This window comes from Haemorhous mexicanus, chromosome 8 (genome assembly GCF_027477595.1).
Source record: "Haemorhous mexicanus isolate bHaeMex1 chromosome 8, bHaeMex1.pri, whole genome shotgun sequence".
Lineage (NCBI taxonomy): Eukaryota > Metazoa > Chordata > Aves > Passeriformes > Fringillidae > Haemorhous > Haemorhous mexicanus.
The window spans coordinates 21118523-21131742 of record NC_082348.1 but is presented as its reverse complement, the minus strand read 5'-3'; the positions used below and the strand labels follow the sequence as shown (position 1 = coordinate 21131742).

General features: G+C 38.7%; 2 protein-coding genes across 8 annotated transcripts in view; one reads left to right on the top strand and one right to left on the bottom strand.

Moving 5' to 3' along the window:
- The window catches only part of GPR155 (G protein-coupled receptor 155), a 34876-nt gene extending 31632 nt beyond the window's left edge, over positions 1 to 3244 (top strand). For 6 of the 7 annotated variants that reach the window (XM_059853137.1, XM_059853135.1, XM_059853140.1 and 3 more), the window contains one exon: positions 1231 to 3244. In XM_059853137.1, the coding sequence (XP_059709120.1) occupies positions 1231 to 1453 (223 nt within the window). In that variant the 3' untranslated portion in view covers positions 1454 to 3244. Of the gene's footprint in view, positions 1 to 1177 lie in introns of all 7 variants that reach the window. The other variant, XM_059853139.1, reaches the window with a different exon arrangement.
- A 2646-nt stretch (positions 3245 to 5890) lies between these two features.
- Positions 5891 to 13200, bottom strand: SCRN3 (secernin 3). The gene is made up of 7 exons (XM_059853150.1): positions 12970 to 13200; positions 12653 to 12834; positions 11671 to 11870; positions 10768 to 10980; positions 8089 to 8251; positions 7556 to 7736; positions 5891 to 6794 (listed from the first exon to the last, which is right to left on the bottom strand). Exons 1-7 carry the CDS (start codon positions 13135 to 13137, stop codon positions 6639 to 6641), a joined length of 1263 nt encoding a protein of 420 aa, XP_059709133.1. The 5' UTR covers positions 13138 to 13200; the 3' UTR covers positions 5891 to 6638.
- Positions 13201 to 13220: the final 20 nt, after the last annotated feature.

The following is a 13220-nucleotide window of genomic DNA, read 5'->3' as shown; positions in this document are numbered from 1 at the left end:
CATGATTTTGTTCAGTCTCTTCAGAAGTCAGTAATGTTCCATAAGAAAGATGTATCAGAAAATGTCTTGTGAAATAGAACAGGTTTTACAGCTGCTTTTCTGGTGCCTCTGCTGCTATTGTGGTTTTTTTGGTCTTACGGCTGTTCATTTAGTTGTACTTTGTGTTTTTTATTAATCATATCCACATCAGAATACATGACATTATGACATTTGTTGCCTTATTGTTGTAATACTATGTTTGTGCAGAGCTTGGTTCATGTCTTACTTCTCCTTATGAATTAAAACAATGCATTTATCTTGTCATTTTAAATATTCATCTAACTTGATCATATCCTTTTTGATTTAAATGTGCTGTAACTGAGATGTTGTAACCATGGATTTTAATTTATTTTCATTTTTGCATCTGTTAATAGATGTTAACACTTGCTGCTTTTAACTTAAAAAAAAAAATAGGGAAAAAATGCTGTCTCTTAGCTCTTGATCACCTCTAGAAACCCTGTGCTTGGGTTCCACATAATAGATTTTAGATAACCAGAAACATTCATTGCTGCAGGTTAATTTTTGCATGGTATGTCTGCTGAAGCTAGGCAGATGATAGCATCATTGCCTCATAAATACATTTTAAAAATAGTCTTGTTGTAAAGGTTTTGTTTATTCTTAGTACTGCATGTGTGGTCACTATTTAACAGGATATGCAAGTTATAAATGGGCTTTGTTTACAATGTGTAAGCAGTTAGTGTCTGTTTAAAAGTGTTCAGAAATTATGAAGAGAATTAAAATTCAAACAGAATCCCTGTTGCTGGGGTTAGGTTGCTTTCAGGTCAGTATTTTGTTGCAGAAAGGGTCATGGTAAGAAGTACATGGGAAGTATGCAAGAAATAGAATTACATTGTGTGAGTTTTCAGGAAAAATGCTACTGATGTCCACTGAATTTTATTTACAATTTGAATTTTATTCAACTTGTGAATTCAACTTTCCTGCAGACATTTCAATGAGAAGCAATTTGGACTTTGTATGTCCATAATGCTTCTCATTGAAATGTCTGCAGGAAAAGGTAGTGAACGCTGGCATGTCCCAAATATACAAAACTTGCAAATTCTTTCCTAACATGCTTTTAACTATCATGATGTCTCTCCTTGTTTCCTGCTATTTTTCCTTGCCTTTCCCCATCGTGCAGTGGTGATACCAGATTTACAGAACATGTGGGTGAATCATTCCTTTGACATACAGGTGTGGTGCAAAGATCTCCACTGGCATCTTCTTTGGCTGTGACCTGGTGAACTGGCTGATGCAAGTTGGCCTTGCCTCTGACCGTGGAGAAGCTGTGGTGTATGGGGACAGGCTGCTGAGAGGAGGCGTGCTGCAGCACATAACCAATGAGTTTGAGTTTCGCGATGAGTACCTGTACTACCGCTTCATTCCCAGGAAATCAGCTGCAGCTGAGAGCCACTGACTGGGCAGGCAGGCAAAGCACAGGTAGCTGGGGTGAGTGTGACCACCTCTTCTGCCTTCACTACTGAATTTGGAAGCATTTCTTTCTCAGAGAACTCTGTCATTCTCCCTTGTAAAATTAAGAGATGTGGTTCTACTCGTGTCTATTCTGAAGAAAATGGTAGAAAGTTATATTTAGTACTGTTCCAGCCAGAATGCTATGAAACAAAACCAGATGCTCTGGATTTAGAACATTTTTTCCATTCTGAGCAAAACAAATTTTACTAAATGGTATGTGTCACTGTTGTATTTTAGAGGCATTATTGCTGCAGCTTTAATACTTAGGCCACAATGAGGAAAAAAAAAACCCATGAAAGGTTTTTTTCGTGTTGCTGGATGTTCTCCATATTTTAGTGTGATGAAATATTGATGCCTATTTACAGTCAGACTTCCCCCTGACTCCAGAGAAGTAGGATTTCTTCTGTCATACCCCAGTTTTTACTTCTCTGCTCCTGTCTAACACCAGGAATATTTTTGAGCTGCTTACACCTGAGATCAGGTGGGTTTTTTCCTCCCTTAAAGACAAAATATTCCAATTAAAAAGACAGAATTGCTGTGACAATGTTTCCAATATCAGGGGATTAAAGCTGGGCAAATACCGAATGGATTAAGTAATAAGTAATGGTTTTGTACAAATCTACCAAATCTTAAAACCATAGAAATATTCAGCACTCTCCCAAAATAGGAAATTATATAATGGAATAAACAATTTTTTCTGAAACTTTGCCTTATGGTGGTAGTGACAGCTTTATCAAGAGCAGATTTTTACCTTCTGAAATTAGCCTTTACAGTTTAAATCAGAAGTGCCACCCTCAAGTAAAGATTTTATGGAAGCCTAGGTACATGTGCAAGTCAAGACAAAATTCTTTTTCCAATCATAAAACTTTTAAAATTAAATTAATGACTTTTAAATCTAATATGTAAAGAATCCTAAATAAACACCTGGATTAGGGTTTAGAGTAGCTAAACATCCTAGATTTTAGTTGATCGCCTAACACAGGTTTCTAATGAACCTCAGGTATCCTCCTGCATGTTACTTTAGTGTCACTCAGATTCCTGTGCACTAAAGGCAGAATCTAGGGACCTGTGTGTCTTCTGCAATGTTTTGAAAAGGCTAAAGACAATTTATTGTATCTGATAGCCATTATGCTGCCCTTTTAAAACTGCAAGAATAGCATTTAAATGTCTAGATAAAAATTTTATGTAGTGAGGGAAAGGAATCCAGGTATTAAAAATTATTTGCTCAAGCATATGAATAAGTCTTCTCACCCTTTTTTAAAAAAATCTTTCCCTTCTTTTTTCCCCCTTTTTTTTTTTAAGTACAGATTTTTATTACGGCTACTTTTGCATCTATTTTGTATTAAGAATTAACAGTGATTTTAGCAGCATAAGCTACTATTCAACAAGCAGTTGTTTTACAGTTGCCATAATTTCCTGCAAGACTTAAATTGAAAAAATAATTCCTTTTACTGTCAGTCTGGTTGCAGTGTGCACAGAAACATAACATCCTGCTGCTTGTGTATGCTGTACAACCTGGTATATTTTAATGTTTTCCATCAACAAGATAATTGATGTTTGTATCAGGCTGTGGCCACAAAGGAAAACGTTTGTGTATTTCCATTATGAATGTTGAAGAGAGCTGCATCAAATATTTTGGGCTAATTAGATATATGTGACTTATGAGCAGAAACTGCAAGTATGTCTGGCTTCTAAATACTTCAACTTGTCAATAAATCTGTTACTTGATTTCAGAGTTCTGAGCTGTGTTGTGGTGTGTGAGGGTTACATGTGCCTGTCAAGGTTTATGGCAAAAGTGTTTTTCTGAGAGATTTGTTAATGTGGCTCTTGGGTTTCAGTCCTGGTATTTCTTAAATCCATCCTTGATCCTTTACAAGTAGGCAGAGCACTTCCTAATGGGTGTCCACCATTAAGATACCTCCATACTAGAAGCGTGCCACATTCTCATCTACTTAGCAAATACTTTTTTTTTTATTACTTCTTCAAACATTCAAGAGTTTGATCATAGGGCACTTTTACAGTTCTATAAATAGTCATTGCTCTTGCACTCTCGTCTTTCTCATTTTCATCATAGAAGTCCTGCTTCCCTTTTTATACTGGTTCTGCTTTCCCCTAGATCTGAACACAACATATCTGTTTTAAATAAGAAATTACTCAAATTTCTGCATAGAAAAGGCTCTGTTACAAATCTAATACAGAGAACACCTTTGATTACCAACCAACACCACATTGTCTTAGATTTACTGCTACAATATTGTGACTGCTGATACCATACCCATTAGTCTGATGAGTCTGTGATGGTTAATAAATAAAGAAGCTAGGAATGAAATACAAATATTTTGTTTCTAAATCACTGGGTACTTCTGGAAGCCAAAAATAGACTTCAGTTTTTCTTGGAATTGCTTTCTAATTGTTTTAGAAAGTTCAGTAACCCTTTTATCTGGTAAATATTTGCTTCCACCAAGGAGCACTGGCAAGTTTTGAATGGCTGACAAGCTGCTGTTCTGTCAATAGTTGATACAATGTTATGTGGATTTCTGGTAGTTAGAAACAGCTTTGCTTTAAAGAAGTGGTCACTGGTGCAATGACTTCCTTTATTTTGAAGGTGGGTTAGTTTGAGATTAATCTCTTGGAAGCTAAGTTCTATGAAAACATCTATTGAACAAGTATAGAGGAATGTCCAGTGAAAACTGGATCTTTTTTCTAGGACTTATCTCAAAATAATCTTCAAAATGAACAGGATGTCACACTTAGTTTTCTAGTATGAAATTTTAGTACCTTTTTATTTCAATAATGATCCTTCATAAAGCTCTAGACCTTTTAAAGATGCATTCCTAGGTGAAAACCCATGAGAAGATTGCCCTCTAGGGGACATTCTGATTTTTTTTTTTTTTTTAATATAAGGTTGTGGGAGGGAGGAATATTTGTTTCTCCTGATCCCATCTTGATTTTCTGTTTTAACACTGCGTGTCTTCTAGGAGAATGAAATCCCAAGGAAAAGGTACTGAAATATCTGTACTCTGTTGGCCATCACTTTATATGTCTCCACACATTATATTGTTTTTACTTTGTATCCTGCAGACCAGTAAGGAAAAAGCAACACATACATAAGAGGCACAGTTGGACTCTGCCTGCCTGCGTTAGGACTGGACCAATGTGCTTAACCTCATTCCCTGCCACCCCATGATTAAGTGCCCAAGAAGTTTGCCTGAAGGCCTGCTTCAACTTCACTGCTCTTCTTCCTGTATAACTTCAATCTTTGCACTGTAGCATAAAACTATTTCACTTGGTTGGCTATGCTGCCTGAAAACTTGATTCATACCTTAGTTTCCAGCACTGTTTCACCTGGAATTTACTGATGCTTTGAAGCTATCGGTGTAGAACAGCTCATGATCAAAACCAGGAAAAGATATATAATTGTTAGATATGGACATCCCATAAGGAAAACAGATACATACAGCAAATTTTTATTAAATCTATCTTCCAGTCATCAAACTGGACTATTGAACTTCTGTATTGAATCACTGTGCTACTGAACTTCTAAGAAATTACTGCCATGTGATACACATTAGGTCACTAGAAATAGAAAGTTCATGAGCCTAAGTCAGTAGTTTTTTGCTGTGAATCTCAATACAGTATCCCAAATTAATTTCTACTCTTATTGTAGGATCAGAAAGAATAAATTTTACCAAGCTCTTAATTTTCATATTAATTCTGCAAACTTCATTGTCAATCTATTCTTCATATTTAACTTTTTTTAACAGTGGTGTATTGAACAATTTACAGAATGAGGAAGCGGCATGTGAAAAATTGTCAAAGAATGATCTTTCTGTGGTTTGCTGTGTCTGTGGGGATGCAGAGTCATGTCCCACATTGCTGCTGTAGCTCTAGTGCACCATTCCATATTTTCCTCTGAAGGTTTGCAGAAGTGCTGCATTTTGAGTGCTTTTTTTTGTTGCTGTTTTTCCTTACAGTCATGCTTATTATCCTGACTTATTGATCATGAGGTAAAATCAGAGTCTTCCTTGTTGTTTGTTTAGTTTGGCCCCTGCCAGAGATAATAGAAGTGGTGTCATATATTGATCATTACTTTTAAACAGGATCAGGAAGGAAGAGTTTCTGGTAGGGCAAAAAGTTTGATTAAATTAAGTCCACAGTCTATTAACTCTGGCAAAGAAAAGTCATGGATTAAAAGGCTTTATATAAAATGGAAAACATTTGAAGTACTTTTAAATGTCCTGCTGAGTACATGTATATACTAGTGTAGCCCAACCTCTTCCTTTCTAGTTGCCCAATTTTAAAAAGTAACAATTCAAGAAACATTTTAGAACTCTGCCATGATGATATAAAGTGCACTGTAAAATTAATTTTACAATAATAATCTTGTATATAAATAAGTTTATTTTTCACTATCAGGGTGGGAAAAATAGACAGGAAAGTGAAATCTGTGGGGAACTTACAGGATGCTTGCACTGCTGAATTCCCTGTAATAAGATTTCACAATCACTCAGAGCAAAATATTATTATTGTAACTGTGATTTGTTTTTAATATACCTTGAACCCTTAGCCTTATTTTACATTGAAGCAGTAGAAGGTCCGTATATGAAACGTATCTTAAAATGGTTTTACCAAACGACTGAGTATCAATTTTACTTGGTTTGTGTGTTACTTTCTTTTTTCTTCAGGGTTCATCATAGCTTCTACATTTTAGAAAGTCTTCAGCATGGCCATTTTAATTCAGGTAGTCTGAAATTCTGCTACAATTCTCCTAACTATAAAAGCTATGTGTGTGTACGCTAGAACTGCGTTCTCCAGAGCTGGGTTAGTGTTCTTTATTCAGAGAGGGGGCTGTTCACTAATTTAGTCAAGCTATTGCATTCTAATTGCATCTGTTTATTGGCAAAATCAATCTCTGCTGACAGCTTTGTGCCATGTACAATGCCACTGCCTAGCTCTTAGGAGCCTTTCCAGCATTCTTCTTATAATCAAAAGCCATTTGTCCTGAATATGAATCTGCATCTTTAAAACTGTCCATGCTATGTGATACACAGAAAACAGGATGTTAATCTATATAGCCACTTCATTAGAAAACCCAATTATCCAAATTTTACCACATTCAAATAATATTCTTAGCCATATATTTTGAGTTCTTCTTCTACACACTGTGGAAAAAGATTAACTACTTGTTTAGTATCAAGGCATCCATTTTGCAGGATTGATTCCATTTGACTTATCTTCTGTTTCTCCAACTCCTGTATCTCTTTGAGTATTTCTTTACCTTTGTCCTGCAAAAAGAAACATTTATTTCACTAAAAACTATACAGAGCATGTAGTAATCACCCTAACAAAATTCTGTTCAACTGTCCTTATTTTGATCTTAAGAGTTTCTAGGGTCCACATTTATGTTGGTAGAAATCAGTATCATGACAGGTTTTCTTAGATATCTTTCCTAATATCTAGCACTTACTTCATCTTCCTTGTCTGATACATTGAGGGAATATTAAAGCTCCTTTAGGTATTACTTATCCAAACTTAACTGGGCATATGACTTACTTTCAAGAAGATGTATCTGTAAATAGCAGAGATTTTACTGCTAAAAGTAAGCAGCTACCTTCCTGCTTCACGTCTGTGTTCAGCTATCTTTGTCATCTTGTTTCCTTTCCTGTCCATCCCGAGCAATGATCAAAGGCAAGCTCTCCTTTCCACCTGAGACCAGGGGCCTGAATAGCAGTAAGAACTCTTGGCAGGTGCTGTGTATTTGCCTGTGGCTGCTGGGGCATTTCCCCATTGTGTGACTGGTGAGGGAGTCTGTGGGGGGCTGCTCTGCAAGGTGAGCACACAGTTCCTCGCCTGGGGCTCGGCCTGCCAGCACAGCACAGCGTCAGGAACACGTGCCTGCCAGACGCCAACACACTGGGCTTCTGGGGCACTGCACTGTTCTTTGCAATCTATCAAAGGGCATTAACTGCTATCACATTAACAAAACGGGAGCAAGGACCTTATATAAACCACCTGCTTGCATTGAAATCTAATTGAATCAACGTACCTTGCTAGTTTCCATAACTACAGCAGCACTTTCATGTTTTTTATAGAGCTCATGTCTCCGATCTGGCTTACTCTGAAAACGCGGTTGCTTTTTTACTGGATCATCGTGACCAAATGTAGGGGACGTAGTTTTTAATAACGGAGTAATACCGGGCACAAAAATGAAAGGCTTGAATACAGATCTAGGAAGAAAAAATAGAACAGAGATCCTTTACTGACACCATTTTGTTAAAATTGTTGAGTCAGTAAATTGCTGTATTTTTTCCCATTCTTCTACTTGCTTAAGAAAAAAGTATTAAAAAACCATCTAATGGTGTTAAAGTCATTGTCACAGCAGTGTTCCATTAAGTAGGTTGGTAGATACCATTAATATACATAATGTGCATTTATGTTCCTCCTACATTTTGATTGTGCTTTTTCAGGGGGAAAAAGAAAACCAACCCAAAGCAAAAAGGAATATAACTAGGCAAAGTGCAACACTTTTTCATTTAGATATTTAGATTTTTTTATCCAATTTACTTGCTGCTACATCACCTGGCAGGATCTGGAGTTCCAGTAAAGAAGTGAATACAGGGCATATTAGGCTGCTGAGGCAGTACAGACACCATGCTGCCAGTTGTCATAAATCCACCTTCCATGTTAATGCCACTCTCTTTGTCACGAAGAATTTCCATCATTATTCCAGAAGTGATGGATCCTGTTCAAGATACAATACAATTATATAGCCACAGAGCTAATATAATACCAACTGATTGACATGTTCCCTACAACTGACTGCTTTTGGCAATGCCAGTTTTAGCTTGTCTGTGTTGGCAGGGGAAAAAAATCATCATAATGGCAAACCTTAATATGGAATACACTTGTATTGCTTTCCCAAAAGTATTTATTTCAAAGAGAGGTGATAAGAACATGCCTTAAAAAATGGGGAGTAGAAAGACAAATGGTATTTCCCAGAAAGGTAAATTTCATAGGGCTAGCAAATGGTCATTCACAAAGTAACTTCTCAGATGAAAATTAGTAGCTTGGATTAAATGCTGAACTTGGAGCACTCTGTGGAAGTAAGATAGATCATTATAATACTGGTTGATATTTGAACAGTGTTAATACCACTATGTTCCTTTGAAGTTATAAAAATAATAACAGCCATGCATGGATTTTGTGTGAAACTCTGAAAATTAAACACCAAGACTGTTACTTGTTTTAGGGGGTTTTTTGGTGAGTGGTTTTTTTTAATTTTCATCCTTTTCAAGGAGGCACTGGAGTGGCATTACATTCTATGCTCAGAAGCCACAGTAGTACATCTATTTGTAGAAAAGTCTTTATCAGCAAACTGTGTGAGGTTTATTGCCAAGTATCTATGAAAATAATTCCTGCTCTGGAGGAACAAAACCCTTTCCACTGCCTGTTCAGTGATTTCACTGTTGCTGTATAGTGTATGCTGAAGCTCAGATACTGGCATGGTATCATTAAACCATCCAATATTCTAACAGGTAGCTCTTGCAGGATGGTTTTCTCTTCACATTTGGTGTACCAGTAGAAGGTATGCTTATGGCAGAAAAACATTAGTTCATTCAGTCTTTATTTTTATTGGAAGGTATCATCTGCCACTTTACTATTTTAGTGTTTTCCCTTTCTGAGTTCTAACTGTGGATTTTTTTTTAATTAACTACCTTACTGTTTCCTCTTAGAAGAGTTACTCTGCTGCTAAGTTACATGTCTCCAATATTATTTTTTCATACATGACCCAGGTTGCCTATAGACAGGCATGCAGCACTACGTTTCAGCAAGAAGACACATTTAAATATTCCTGTAGTTGCCTGGGAAGGTCAGAGAATTAAAGAAATCAGCAAGCTAGATGAATCAAAGAAATTAAAAGAAGCAATGGTCATTTTGTCAGCTACAACTTGGCAACCTGTCCAGCAGGGAAAGAAGGTACTGCATGTTTTACACTAAACTCTGTTATTCAGTATGCCTGCAATACATTCCCTATTTTTTGAAATATGAATAACATTTCTCTAAAATTGGCCCTCACATAGTAGGCAGCCTGGAAAAACCCCAGAACTGTAATGCCACTGAATGACAAAGCAGGGAAGGGTAGATGAAGAAACCAGTGATTTTACTGATGCTGTAAATCAAATAGCTTTCAGTTAAGGCACCTATTTAAAATAAATCTAAACAAAGTGAACCATATGAGACTGATAACCTGAACACCTAGTGGGATTTTTAAAATGGCTCAGGTAAATGCCTGAAAATGGGGATTTAGAATGGAAACACAGATAGAATCTCAGCATTGTTATAATACAAGTAAATACAGGTATTATGAAAATGCTTTCAGTATTCAGAACCTGCAATTCCCAAAATGAATACAGGATTTACATGATCACTAGAGAAAGACAGCAAAAGTAATTCACATTGATGCATTAACTAAATGCTAAACCTGGTCTGGCAGAGTTCAGCCAAATAAATAAAAGAAACAAAGGGGTGCAATGTAATCTTGATTCAGATTAATTATTTCAAATGAGCGTGTGAATACAGCTACAGCAATAACCTGCTAGATGGATGCAGTTAGAAGTGAAGTAATAGGTTCTTTCTTTAGGAGTCCAAAAAGTAAGTGTTTGAATTAGTGACTGCTTAGAGTACAGAAAATGATTTTGTTCTGCTCTTGGTGTGTTTTAGTAGACTACACAAGTTTAGAGTCAGCCACACTGAAACAACAAAGATTTAAAAACTAATGTCAAAAATGAATGCAAGGTATGTATCTGAATGCTGTGCTGTTGCCTTACACAAATGGTACCTGACTGAAGCTGTTCATAAGGTTCTTTGTGGCTGCAAACTGCTGGGAATCTGTTTTAGTCTCTAGTTTTTTTCCTTAGCAGTACAGTAATAATACGTAGCCTATCAAAATGTTTCAGAACAGGTCTTACAGGGCATTTAGTGGTATGGTCATAATATGACCTCTCAGTGTTGTTACTGTAACTCTGTATGTTTGATATTTGACCCTTGCTTTAATTTTTCCTCCTCAAAAAATTAGCAAAAAATGTACAGAAACTTCCAACTTCAGTGCTTCTCTTAGGTAAAAAGTTATTCTAGTAAGTTGTGGTTCACCAAGTCATGTGAATGATTGCCTGCATCAGATTTATAATAATTTATGATTTGAATTAATGTAGCTCACTAAATATTTTGCATATCTTGAAAAAAAATTCAAAAGGATACCTTTGTGTTTGTTCAGAAGTTTATAGCCTTCACAGTATCGGCCTCCAGATGTGGTCATTCTGGCAGTATTGACATAAGAATATGTGGCAGCAAAATCAAATTCCTTTTCCCCATCCCACCAGCCATTGCTTTTGGCATATTCCTTCAGTTCTGGGTGTTCTCTGTCAATCTTGGTTGTGATAGAGAGCTGGTTGGAAATATTCCGTACGCCTCCTGTTTGTAAGTTGCAGAAAGAATTGTTTTAATGCATTGAATGATTCTTCTTGTTATTTTGTCTAAAATTAACTTAGTAAAGCAAATTAGCCCTGAAGAGTTTCCTGGAAGATCCTCCTACAAGATCAGTGAGTCTGGTGGTTTATTTCTGGGCCTGTCTCCCCAGCTACATGTATTTTTCTGACTGAATTTTCATTGCTACTCATTTCTGACTCATTTGCTTCTATTGCCAGCATTGTATTTCAGGTTCTGTCCTGATTATTCCCACCTTTACATTCTTCTTCTGAGACATCCAAAGATCAAGCTTGTCCTCCTAAGTCCACTGGAAGAATCAGCCACTTCAGGGCCCAGTACATCAATCCTGTCCCCAAATGAAATTGTCATGGATTGCTGCCATCCTTAAGACCACACATACTGCTGTCATTCTCACGCTGACTTTCTTGCTGTCCTCTGTTTTCCAAGTGCAGGAGTGGTTACCTCTGGCTCTGAAAAGGCCTCTGTCAGTCAGCTCCTCTGACAAACTGCCAGCTACTCCACACTCATGCCCCAGGAAGCAATGCCTGTTGTTTACAGGCACATGTATGCAGCTCGAGGTTAGTTTGATGCCTTAATGAAATGGTAAATGAAAACTGGAGAACTCCAAGGGGTCATGGCACTTGAAATGTTTAGAACAAAGAGCATCATCCATACCTTCTACTTTTTCTGCTGCCCAGTATTTTCCTGATGTCTCCAGCACCCACGCTTCCTTTCTGTCGGCTATCAGAAAACTGTTGTGGTATGTAAATGCCATGTTGCTCTCCATACAGTTTCCTCCCTGTCCATATTTTTCCAGCAAATCAACTATGACACTAAGAGCCTTTTCAGCTGTGTCTGCTCTCTCAAGTCCAAGCCTAAAAGAAAAGGAAAATGTTATTTTTGGAACTATGAACTCCACATAAGACTATTCAGCCTGAGTATTCCAATTGACTTGGAATGATATTTCTATATGCAGCTGCCAGTTGTATGATCTGGTAAGGGAAAAACACAAGTCAGGTAAAGGGCTCCTTTGAAGTGGGTCCTCTATGAACTTGACATGGGGAAAAACACCAAATGGAAATACAGAAAGGCAGGGAGAGGGATCCTACAAAATGCTTACAAGTCCTGTGCAGGTATTGGACTGGGGGGAAACTACCAAAAGAATTGACTGACTGCTCTAGGTTAATGGAATTTATGCTGGCACCTGCAGTGTAGGAACATGAACTTGTTATTTAGATGGAAACAGGCAGCTGAGACCAAAACTTAAAAATAATGTATGTGAAAGATGGTGGAATAGGAAAGGAGTACAGATCCTAGGAAAAGGCCCAAACAGTAGTGCCTGAAGTCCATCCACCTGTGCTTTTGAAAAAGTCTGGTTTCTGTTCAGTATAAATTTTATAGAAAGAAGAATGTTTGCTGATTTCTTTGACGAATTCTGGTCTAGTGTCTGATACTTCTTATGGGCTTCTGGCAGAAATTTAGTGCTTGTGCCAATAAATACTTTTAACCGTGGCTAGAACAGTGGAAGGAGTGTCTTCTGAAAGTGAAAGTACTATTTCCCCATATAACTCAAACTATATCTTTCCATGTAAATTCCGAATCCGGTACCATTTACCAAAAAGAGGGGGGGGGGAAATAAAATCCAGCTTGTGCACACCTTACGAGGTCCATGCCGAGGAGAGCTTCTCCACCGCAGACCTCTTCCCTGCCCCACACGGCCTCGTTGCCGATGCACACGCCGTGCTCGTTGGCGCCCATCTCGGCCCCCCAGAGCCAGGAGGGGCGGCTCAGGACCACGGCGTGGGTCCTCTCCACCTGCTCGATGCTGATGTAGGTGCACTGCAAGAGGTCAGAGCACACATGGAGTCACCGTCCCCGCTCCGCCGGCCGAACCGCGGGCTAAGCACGCAGACAGGAGCTGACAGCGGCGTTCTCGCCGCCTCCCGCAGGAGCGCCCCTGCCCCGCGCCCTCACCTCCAGCGCGGCGCCGGGCGGGTGCGCGGCGGCCGGGAAGTGCACGACCTCCTGCACCTCATCTGCCGGCCGGTCCGAGTTCTTCCCGAACACCACGCGGCCCCCGGGCGCGGCGGGCGGCAGCGCCACGAAGGTGTCGCAGGAGAGGGGCGGCGGCCGGGGGCTCATGCTGAGGGCCCCTGCGCTGCGCGGCGGACAGCCGAGGGCCCGTGTCGGCCAGCGGCAGAGCGGGCGCGGGGCGGTGCCCGCGG